The sequence below is a fragment of the Musca domestica genome, unplaced genomic scaffold (assembly GCF_030504385.1).
Source record: "Musca domestica strain aabys unplaced genomic scaffold, Musca_domestica.polishedcontigs.V.1.1 204, whole genome shotgun sequence".
Lineage (NCBI taxonomy): Eukaryota > Metazoa > Arthropoda > Insecta > Diptera > Muscidae > Musca > Musca domestica.
In genome coordinates, this window is record NW_026712254.1 from 7,074 (window position 1) to 19,260 (window position 12,187).

At 35.8% G+C, this 12,187-nt stretch overlaps 1 protein-coding gene across 1 annotated transcript in view; it reads right to left on the reverse strand.

Annotated features, from left to right (window-relative positions):
* Positions 1-457: 457 nt before the first annotated feature.
* Positions 458-12,187, reverse strand: part of LOC131800493 (protein phosphatase 1 regulatory subunit 12A-like) — a 66,945-nt gene continuing 55,215 nt past the window's right edge. The window contains exons 10-12 of the mRNA XM_059122602.1: positions 8,931-9,085; positions 8,704-8,794; positions 458-583 (exon numbers count right to left, since the gene is read on the reverse strand). Of these exons, the coding sequence (XP_058978585.1) occupies positions 458-583; positions 8,704-8,794; positions 8,931-9,085 (372 nt within the window). The remainder of the gene's footprint in view (positions 584-8,703; positions 8,795-8,930; positions 9,086-12,187) is intronic.

Consider the following 12,187-nt stretch of genomic DNA (forward strand, 5'->3'; position numbering starts at 1 on the left):
CTTTTTGTTTCCAAGAATATAATATCTAGCAAATATATAAATATTGGTTTTAAATACTTCACATCACTTAAAAACTAGGAAAAATAATTTTTGTTTTTTTTTCGAAAGAGAGAATGAGCGAGAAAATTAGAAATCAACAACAAAAGAAAAAAAACTAATAAATATATTTCCACTAAATATTATGTTTAACTACTTGTAGTATTTGGTTATTTATTTGATTTTGGTTTTTGTTTTGGTGCAAGAAAATTTGAATATTTGTTGTTTTGATACGTTTTGATATATAGTTTTGTTTTTGTTTTTGGTTTCTAGAGCAGTTCAATTTGGCATGTTTTAATAATAAATAGAAAAACTATTATTAAGTATAAATATTCGAGTTGTTTGGTTTTCTTATATAAATAAATATTGTGTGTTAACTATTCCATATTATTTTTTTGAATATTTATTTGATTATTATATTTTATTTTTTATTATTGGCCTTCGATAGTTGACTCTGGGCCGATGAGGTCAACTTCGAGACAACACGTGTGAGAGCACGATTTTCAGCACGTAAACGTTCGTTCTCATTCTTTAACTTCTGTAGTAGCTACAATTACAACAATTAGAAAATAAATCAAAGAAATGTGGAGAGAGAAAGAGAAATAGAAAGAAAAACAAATTCATGTAAACGGAAGATAAACAAATGCATGAATTTTGAGTTACATCATGAAGATATTCGTTCGAAATCAAATGATATGCAAAAAAGAAAACTAAAACTCAAAACGAAATAAAATGCAAGGAAAAGGAGTTGTGAGGGGGACAGGTAGAAAATGTTTGATTTCTTGAGATAACACTATGCCAAAGTTTTTTTTGGAAGAGTTTGTAAAAAAATCGTTAAAATTATTTTGAAGTGTATTTTTGACCCAATTTTAAATTCTGTTGCATAGTGTTATTTCCAATAAAATGAAATGATTTGAAAGAAAAAATAAAACTAAAAATGATTATTTCCTCAATGAAAAAAACGAACAAAAAAACAAGGGAATTTCATGTATGGTCATCTTTTAATTAAGAGCCTGAAAGTATGCTACAATTTTGTGTTGCATATGAACCAAAACAAAGATGATGGAATGGGTGTTTCCACGCATAAAAACAATAAAAAGCACACAAATAGACAATCGAAATGTCAATTTAATGGTGGTGGTGGTGGGGGAAGGTAGATGACATTTTTATAAACGTGCTCGGTGGATAAAATATTAAAAATAAATAAAACAAAAAAAATAGAAATCAACACTTGATAGACATGTAATTAATGTTTTTCTTTTCATTGTTAAACAATAAAAAACAAAAAACAAATATGTATGGACAAAAACAAAATAGTAATATTAATAAAATGGATGGGATCATATTGTTGCGCTGCCTGTTCCCAAATACTATTTACAAAGGTAAACACAAAAATCTTGATGTGGTTTTGAGGATTGTTTGTTTGTCTGTTTGTTTATAGAAGACAGTCTAGATGATGTAAGTTTCGTTATGATATGATGAAGCTGATGACAACAAACAATGGTGATGTTGTTGTTGATGAGAGGAGTGATAGATGATGAATGACAAATGAGATGACATGTAACAGATGACGAGACGTACACACACATACACTGACATGGACATATAACCGAAAAATTCACAACTCAAAATGTCAAATAAATGATAATCTATGGCTGATAATACAGTGTGTGATGTATATGTGATAATAAGAAGGTTTAAAGTTAATATTTCTGTAATAGTTTAGCATTCACAATTCGTACTTTTTTATGGTTTGCTAAGAGTCTATGTAATAGTAAAAGCAAAGATATTTTTATAAGAAGATCGGTAAATATGGAATAATTTCGTTTCGTAAGCCTATGGAACACTATATCAAAACACAATAAAATCAAGCAATGTATTTCCAATAAGAGAATGCTCCAATGCTTCCAACTAAATGCTCTAATCAAATTTAAAACAACGAGGGACTGATAAATCTGCCAATTTTGTACCAATTTTGTAGCTTAAACAAGAATATATCGAACCGAAATTCCAAATAACTTTTTGCACCATCAGCCTATAGCCTCAAAGGGTATACATCATTCTGTAGAAATCAGAATGAGTCTTATGGCAATAGTGGTTTTAATCCCCATGACCAATATTAATACAATACATCTGGTATATCCCCCATATAGTTCCTGATTTGGAAAAAATTATAAATTTATATTGCATATATATCGATATTGGCCAAATCTCAAAAAAAAAAAAAATATCAAATGGAAAAAATTATATATCTTATATTGTATATATATCGATATTGGCCAAATCTCAAAGATTGTAATATTTGTGTCGTGTCTGGTATGACAGTGGGTTTTAAGGTCCAATCCTTGCGATATTCCCTTACAAACGGTCAAAATTATAAAACACATTGTTGAAGAATCATTCCTATCATAAAAATAAACTCAATATTTTCGTCAATACAAGGTGAGATGAAAAAACTGAAACCAACTTCAGACTGATGTAATTTCTAAGCCACTCATCCGACAGCTGTTAAAGTTATTCCTGTGACAGTTCATTGTATTGTTTACAAGCGTACAAAAGCATTTGGTGAGAATTTTCCAGGAAAAAAATTATTTCTGATGGAATTCAAGCGTGACAGAGTTATTTCTTTATATTTGGCTGGAAAACCACAAATGGCTATCGTTAGAGCACTCCAGCATTTAAATGTGAATAAATTTGTTGTGTTTCGTACCATCGCCCGTTACCTGTTAGTGTAACCCGACGTCAAGGAAGTGGACGAAAGAAAACAGCAATATCAGCAGAAATTGTTCGAAAAGTAAAGAAGCGACTTGATCGAAACCCGCGTCGCAGTGGCCTAAAAATGGCTCGTGAGCTGAACATATCACAATATTCCATTCGGCAAATATTGAAAAATGAGCTTGGGGTAAAACCATCGGAATTCCAAAAAGTGCAAGAACTTATACCGCAACAGAAAGAAAATAGACTCAAAAGAGCTAAAGAGTTGCTGCGCTTGGCCGAAAGTGGTGAACTGCCGAATTTGGTTTTCTCCGATGAGAATACATTCGTTGTCCAGCAGTTGTAAACAAACAAAATGATCGTGTTTACTTGCCAAAGAGGTCAGCTGAAAACGTGCACATTTGGTTGGCCACCAGAACTCAAGCGTCGGCCATGGTGATGGTGAGGCCCGCCATAACAGTCGATGGTCGCTCTCCGCTCGTATTAGTCGATCTGGAGGGTGTATTAAAGCCAACAGGACTCAGCACCATCGTAGTCAGCACGCGCCACCCAAGAATGGTTACAAAATGAGGTTCATCGCTTCATTTCCAGCCCACAATGGCCACCAAAATCTTCGGATACCAATCCGTTGGACTATTGTATCTGGAGTATTTTGTAAAGCAAGGTGGCACTAAAAAATACCAAAGTGTCGAACACATTAAGCAAGCGCTTCGCCGGGAATGGACTAAAATATCGCAGAGCAACATACGGACAGCGTGTACCGGTTTCATTCGCCGTTTGAAGGCCATAATTCGTGCCAAAGGTGTCTAATTCGAACAAATTTAAACTTATTCTAAAATTTGATGCTATATCCGACATTATTTGCTTTCATTCAAAAACATTTAAAAAATGTAAAAATTATAGCATTTGACTTTGTTGCATTTCTTTATCTCAACCTGTATAGGTCCAATATCGTATAGCACACATACAATCGTACCCTCCGATATTCGATATTTTGACGATTTTAGGAACATTATTTACCGGAATTGTTAAAAATTTCGTATTTAGAGTTCGAAATGGGAACTACGGTCTATGACAAAAACTTGTCAGGTCTTCGAATAGGCCCCATACATCAGTACCTCTCTATATTCGGTATTTTGATGACTGTAGGTATAGTATCACCGTAATTGTTAAAAATTTCGTATTTGAAGTTCCTTATAGGTACAACAGCCTGTGACAGAAAATTGTCTATACAGGTCCAGATATTCATATAGCCCCGATATAACGGTATCTTCCTATATTCGTCTTTTGATGATTTTAGCTAAAATTTTAATTTTTTTTTCAAGTTTCCTATTGAATATTGTAATGGCATATGACAAAAGAGGTCTATACAGGTCTACGTCTTCGTATATATCCCAATATAACGGCTATATTCGGTATTTTAATAGTTTAACATCATTTTAAAGGATTTAATTTTTTTAATTCGTTCCAAATGGTGGAGGGTATTCAAAGTTCGGCCCGCCGAACTTATTGCTTTTATATTGTTGTATTTTGTCCCTCTCATTCTTAAATGACTGTCACAAAGTCATGCAGTTGGGTTATCTTGGATTTTATGATGCCCTTTGCAGAAGTGCAAATACAGATGTCCCAAACTATAGAACATATTGTATTAAATAAGATTTTGCCTGCGAAGATTAAAACTCTAAAATAATAACATTTTTGTACATTTTAATTATAATAAATTAAATAAAATTTGTTTGAGGGAAAAGTACGAATTGTAGAGCAACACATATATTTAGTTTTGTTCCATAAAAATGCACACATAAAGTGTAATATTATTTTATTAATTTTTTTAAATATTTTCAGAAGTGTTTGTGATCAAAAAGGTGTCTATAAAGTCCAAAGTACAAACTTTAGTGTAACACATACAAATTTGCAATGTTGGGAAAATCATCAGTACGAGTATATATTTTGTAAATAGAAATAGTATATCAGAGTAAATTGTTTGGTTTTTTTTCTTTTTGTTTTATGTAGAGAACAATGATATCAGCACATTTTCTCATTTTGTATAAACAAATCATTTTGAAGGGCACAGCGAAACATTAAAACATATAAATTTGTAGTTGGGTAAAAAACGCAAAAAAATAAATAAAAATCAAAGCAAAAGCCATACCTTTTGCACATCAAAGTAGAATACAACAAAAAAATAATAAAATCAAAAATCAATTAATTTCATTGTAAACACAAAAAGGCAAAACAATAGAGGGCGGGTCAAAAAAGGCGGCGTTGACAGCAGCAGCATTATTTTTAGGAGGGTATTTTCTTAGAACGATTGACTAGTATTTGGCAGTGTTAAAAAGTGTTAAGAAAAAAAAAAACGATAATTTTTGTATCAAATTCAAATTGTTAAACGTGAGAGAAAATAAATAAAAAAAAAACAACAATATTGCGGCATTGGTTGGTGACACAACAAGGTATATAAACATATAAAAATAAAGAAACAAAACAACGACAAAGTGAAACAATAAAAAAAACAAATTAACATTAAGGAAGGGGGAGGGAATAAAATTTCCCTCCCCCCTCTCTTGCAAAAGCTATTTACCTTGAGCTCTTCTTCCAATTCGGAAAGTTTTCGTTCCATAGCTCTCCTTTCGCGCTTTTCAATCTCTGACAGAGAATTTTATTTGTCTGCAAAAATTTTCAATGTTTGCAAAGAAAAAAAAAAAAGAAACAAACAATGATTTGGTGTTGGGTTGGACATTTTTTTTTGCAGCATTACAATTGGTGGGTTTTTTTATTTTTATTGTGTTCCAAAGGGGTGAAGGCAAATTGTCATAATTAAATACAGTGCATATTTACAGGGACATGTAAAGTGTAGAATGTTTACACCAAAGCTTCCGGTGGGTAAAAAGTGAGAAAAAAAAACAACTGCAACAAATGTAGGGGAATTGTTCCAAAAAATATGTAATAATTTGGCTGCTTATAGAACTCCCGTTTCAAAAAAAGACAAGGATGTGAGGTTGAAAGTTCGGGTCTTTCACCCGAGCAAAAGTCAGCGGTAGTGGTAAAAACCCCAAAAACGATTCAGATAAGAAAAAAGCGCCGCATATTTTTGTTTGTGTATGAAGAGTTATTTGTTTTTCATGGAAAGTCACCAGTTTACAGATATGTACTTTCCATCTCTGGGAGATGGCTTCAACAAATTTAAAAATATAAAATAAATAAATTCAGTTTTCCTAGCGCACACAGAAAATATTTATATATTACAATGGAGCATATGTTATAAGCTCAGTTTTTACAATTGTCTTTAAAACTACATAACATTGATATCTGCGCTAGTAAGGAAACTAATCGAATCTTGAGTCCTTTAACGACTGCCTTACATCTTCCGTGAAAATGGCCTTCATTAAGCCAATAATTACTAATTGAATTGGGCATTTACTCATCTTTAAAAAGGGTCTTCATCAAGCCCTAAAAATACTCTTTAATTGCCCGTAATACAGGCCTTCATCTAGCCCCTCGTTGTCTAAAAAATGGCCTACAGTTATTTATAGGGAGGTTTTAACTCGCGCATAAAACGGGTCCTCATCCTAAAAAAATATGATTATCTAAAGAGGACCTTCAGCACATCTTAAAAAGAGGTCTTTCAGTTCGTCTTTAAAGTCAGCTTTAAGATCGTCTATAATAGAGCGTTCAGCTCGTTTTAAAGAGAGCTTTCAGGTTGTAGTTGAAGAGAGCTTTTAGGTCGTCTCTAATAAGAGCTTCAGGCCTGTATTGAAGAGAGCTTTCAGCTCATCTATGAAGCCAATGAAATTGCCATAAAAGGGCCTTCATCTTGTCCTTGAATTGAAAAATTCTCTTTGATTCGCCATAATAGGACCATTCACTACCCTCTAGTACGTCTATTAAGAGGGCCTAGAGTTTGTCTATAGAGGGCCTTTAGCCCGCCCATACAAATTATCTCCAGCTTGTCCATAAAAATGGCCTCATCCCATAAAAATTAATTCTCTAAAGAGTACTCCAGAACTCTAAAAAATTGTTTTGAGCTTCTCATAAAGATGTCTTCAGTTCGCCTTTAAAGGTGCTTTCAGCTCGTCTATAAAGAGAGCGTTCAACTCGTCTCCCAAACGGACCCTCAGCACGTCTATAAGGTCAGCTTGTGTATAAAGATGACCTTCAGTTCCATTAAAGAGTGCTTCAGGTCGTCTTTAAATAGAGCTTTTAGCTCGTTATGAATAGAGCTTTCAGCTGTCTTTAAAGACAACTTTAGTTCGTCTTAAAAAGAACTTTTGGCTTGTATTTAAAAATGGTCTAAAAAGATCCTACACTTCTCCTAAAAAGAGGTCCTTCAGCTTGTCTTCAGCTTATTATAACGAGGCTCTTTAGCTCACATATAAAGGAACTCCTTCAGTTCGTCTCTAAATGAGTCTTTAGTTCACCTTTAATAAGGGATCCTTTAGATCACATAAAGGTCTTCATCTGGCCTACAAAGAGGTCCTTCAATTTCGTCTCTAAGGAGGATCTTCGGGTTGTCACGGTTCTTTAAGGTTCGCCTATAAGAGGTCATTCGGTCGTCTTTAAAGAGGACCTTTAACTCGCCTAAAACGAGGTCATTTGTTCCTAGTATACATATAACGAGGACCCTTAGAACTCCTATGAAAGTGCCCTTTATTGCGTCTATAATATTTTGTCTATAACGAGGACCTTCAGCTAATCCGTACAGTCTATTCAGACTTCCCTTAACCGTCAATAAGAACCTCCTTCTGCTCATCTAAAAGACTCCCTTTTAACTCATCTATGAAGACTTAATTTAAATCATGCATAAATCCTTCAAGCGCCAAAAAAGGTCCTTCACTTCGTCCCTGAATAGTTTGTTTATAACGAGGACCTTAGTTTGTAAGAGAGCATTAAGCCCGTGTATAAACACTCCCTTCGAAGAACCTTCTCATACTCATCTCAACATGACCCTTCAAGGGTCTGTAAGGAGGAAATTAAGCTCGTGTATAAATACTACCTTCTAACATCCAGTTAGAACCTCCTTCTGTTAATCTAAAAGTACTCCCTTTTAACTCATCTATAAAGATGAGCTCGCCAACATTTAGCTCATATTTTTGTAGTTCGCGTCCTTTTGAGATGTCTTTTATAAGTAGAAACCCTATGAGAAGTTTTCTGTAGAGAAAAGGTCTTATTTAAGAAGTCTTCTATACACAGAAGAAGCCATGTATTAGGACTCGAATTGCCATAAGATATTAATGCGGTCCACGGAAAGACCTTTAAGCGGTCCTGTATATAGGGATGACCTTGAATGAGGTTTTCTATGTATGGAAACATTTTAGACATATAGCAGAGTCCTTCTAAGATTTCATATATAGAAAACCGGGGATCTTCTCCACTCCGAAAACTTTTGAGAGGTTAACTAGGCGAAAAGCCTCGTTTATTACGATTAATAAATTTTCGGATCGATAAACAGCTGATTATCCCAAAATCGAAGAAGAGAAACTTTTTAATGAGTCCTCGAAGATGACTTCTTGGATAAGAGAACGTCTACGAAATCTTATATGAATATGTCCTTATGAATTCTAAATAATTTAAATTACAGAATGGCTTTCAAGGTTAAACATTATTTTCTGTGCGCACTTGTAAAAAAAACTTACAAAAAATATACCTACATATAATGCAATAAATCTCCGTTATAAGTGGATATATTTTTTCAATCCTCTCAAAGAATTGTCAAACACCTTGTGTTTGGATTGTGTAAATGTTGTTGTTGTGTAAGTAAATGTAATTATTTTCAAAATTTACATTTTCCAAAAAAAATTACTGTTTTCATGTAAAACATAATATCAAATATTCGGAAGAAAACTGTGACCAAACCCCCATTTGGTGGGTTCTAATTAAACCCACTTTGTAGAGTATTTAAAATAACCAAAAATATTCAATATCCAAAAATGAGAACAACAAAAATTTACTTACAGCATTAGCAAATCTTTCCAATGTGGCACGTGTCTGTATAACCTCGTCGTCTTTCTTCTTCAGCTGTGCCCGTAGTTTTTCATTTTCCAATCTGGAAATAAAAAAGAAATTTACAAAAATGTTCATTTCAATCAAATATCTCCCTCCATTGGATAGCAGAGCATATCAGCCTCCCCTTGACCACTTCCAGTTTGACTATGGCCATGGTATTACACTTCACTACTTACTTCACAGCTTCCCACAAGGCTTTGTAATCGATATTATCACCACTGCTTTCTGTTTTATCACGTGTCTTCTTATCATCTGTGGCCGAACTGGTCGATGTGGCTACCGACACTGTGCTACCGGCACGTGATCGTGAAGCACGATTTTCACTACCGCTCTGGAAAAGCAGAAAGAAAAACAAAAACATTGAAGGGATTAAAAAACGTTGGACATACAAATCAAGTAAAATTAAAAATATTGAAAACCTTTATACAAATGCAAATTTCTTTCGGAAATATCTGTAGCAAAAACTAGGAGGGTCCTTTTGGAGGTAAATTTTTAAATAAAAAACATGTGGTCACTCTAAAGATTTTAGAGATAGAAGACCTCCAGATTTTTTTTAATCAGGTAGGTTTAAGAGATCTTCCATAAATATTTGACCTCTAAGACGTCTTCTATGTAAAAAAGGCCTTCTTGACTGTCAAAAGGTCTTCTATGGATAAATGTTCTCCCAGAGGTCTTTAATCAATAGATAACTTTCAAAAGTTATCCAATGAGTAAATGACCTCCAGGTAGAGATGACCTCCAAGAGGTCCTTAAAGGCTTCTGTTAGATGACAATCAGGGCGTATTTTACGAATTGATGACTTCCAGAAGGTCTTCTTAGCATAAATGACCTCCAAGAGTTATTCTATGTTTGGATGACCTCCAAAAAGTCTTCTAAGAAAGATGACCTTCAAGGGTTTCCTAAGGATAGATGACCTCCTGGAGGTCTTTTAAGGATAGATGACCCCCAGAAGGTCTTCAAAAGATATATGACCTCCAGAAGATCTTCTAAGGATAGATGACCTTCTGGAGGTCTTCTAAGGATAGATGACCTCAAGGAGGCCTTCGAAGGACAGATAACCTCCAGGTGGTCTTCTAAGTAAACATGACCTCCCAAAGATAATACATGAAATATAACCTCAAAGAAGAATTCTTTGACAAAATGATCTTCACAGAAATAATCTATGGAAGATGACCTCCGAGAGGTATTCCCTGACTAGATGACCTCCAACAAGTATTCTGAGAATAGATGGCCTTCAAGAAGTCTTCTAAAGACAGGTGACGTCCAAGAGGTATTCTAAGTATAGATGTCCTCCAGGTGGTCTTCTAAGTATAAATGATTAAGTCTTCTAAGGAAAAATTACCGCCAAGGGGCCAGAAAGTTTAGATGACTTTCAATAGGCCTTTTAGGGATAAAAGGCCTCCAAGGGCCCAGCTATGGAACCTCCAAAGGAACCTCAAGAAGGGCTTAAGGCTATATAACCTCTAGGAGGGAGATAGATGACATAGGTCTTCTACGCATAAATGACCTCCAATAATAGAACACTCCCAAGTGAGGACAAAATATAACCCCACCCCTCTTTTTTGTTAACAAAACAACAAAGTGTTCCCCTCTACTTTCCCCCCGCAAACGTACTTCATAACCTTCACTCTTCTCCGATGAGGCACTGAGAGATCTCTGGGCAGCTGTACGTGAACGGGAACGTGTACGCGATTTCCTCTCCTGTTCCCGCAGAGAACTGCTACGCGAAACAATGGCAGCCATTGCCGCCGCATTTGGTGTTGATGCCGCTGAACTGCCGGAATATCCATTTAAGCTGCTATTCGATGACGACATGGGTTTTGTTGCACTGAGCGAGGAACGTGAACTGGAGAGATTTTTATTCAAATAGGAATTGGAATTTTTGGCAGCAGCTGTACCCAAACTCAACGAGCTGTAGTGATGCCAGTTATCATAGGACGAGGCATAGGGACTTTTGTAACGATGATCGGAGCCGTAGGAATTGGAGGACGAGTAGCGAGATGTGGGCGCATCATAACCATTGGAGGAGGCTGTGGTGTTGGTGGGCGTTGGGTTGGAGGGTGTCGACGCAGAAGATGTGGAAGAAGAATTGGAAGAATATTGAGATTTGAAATTTGCTTCATTGGAGTAGGAATTATTATTGTGGCTGGAAGAGGAGGTACCTGTGGTGGCCGATGATGAATTGCTGGATGAATAGAGGCCTGAAGCTGTGCTGGTAGAAGCATATGAAGGCGATGATGACTTGGATGAGGGTGATGGTGAGGCGGCATGCGGTGAACGCATATACGATTTGGGTGATGAATGATGGTACGACAATCGCCATGTGAAGAAGCGGAGGACGAGCTGGCAGCATTTGTCACATAAGCATGGTGATGCTGATGATTGGAAGAGGAGGGTGAGGGTGGTGGAGGCGTAAGGGAAATGGTAATTGAATGATGATGAATCTGATTTTGCTGTTGCTGATGGTGATGATGGTAATGCTGTTGACTGCTGCTTGTTACTAATGGCGATGAAGATCTCGGTATTTTAGTGGCAGCAGCAGAGGCGGCAGCTGAGCTTTCCTTGGAGCAAGCAGCAATGTATTCATGGCGATAGCTTGAGGCTGATGATGCTGCGCTTGCTTTATTACCATTCGAATAATAACTGTTACTATTGCGTCCCGCTGATGTGCCACTGCCATAGAGATTATCTCTGGAGGAGTATGTACTGGCATAGGGACTTTGATAAGTACGATGATGAGCTAAATTCGAATTGGAACCATTTTGATAGTAACCGGTACTCAGGGGTCTCGAGGAACTTGACGAGGAACTGTAGCCGCCATTAGATAGACCACTGCCATACGATGTGCCATTGTAGTTATAGGCGCCGGCACCTTGAACCCTGGAACTGGACAAAGAACGCCGTCTCGAAGAGGTGGAAGCCAACGGTTGGCTGGCACGGGAACGTGAGCGAAAAGACATGTTTACGCTCGTCTACACAGATGTATGCAAGTTTCGACGAATTTCAATTTGTCGGTAAATTTCAAAACGTTTCTCTCTGCAGAAATTGAAATTTTAAACAATTGTCTTTATTTGTTTGGAAATTTTCTTCGAAGAATAAAAATTTAACAACGCATTTTCTTTTTCTTTTGAGGAAAATAAATTATTTGTTGGGGGGGAGGAAGGTAAGATAGGTAATTTTTCTTTTCTGCTGCTTTTTTTTTTTTTTGGTAAACAATAAGGAAGAGATAATGTTTATTTATAATACTTCAACAACGTCAACATTTTACGTCATTTGATCTTTTGTTTCAAATTTTTTTTCATCGTCTGTCTGCCTTCGTGTTGTGCCTTCTCGGCACAAATTCCCATTATTTACATTAATTAAGCGCCGAAATTTATGGCAAATTTTTAATTACAACCCAAAGACCGAGTAGCCAACCACCCAAGAAACCATA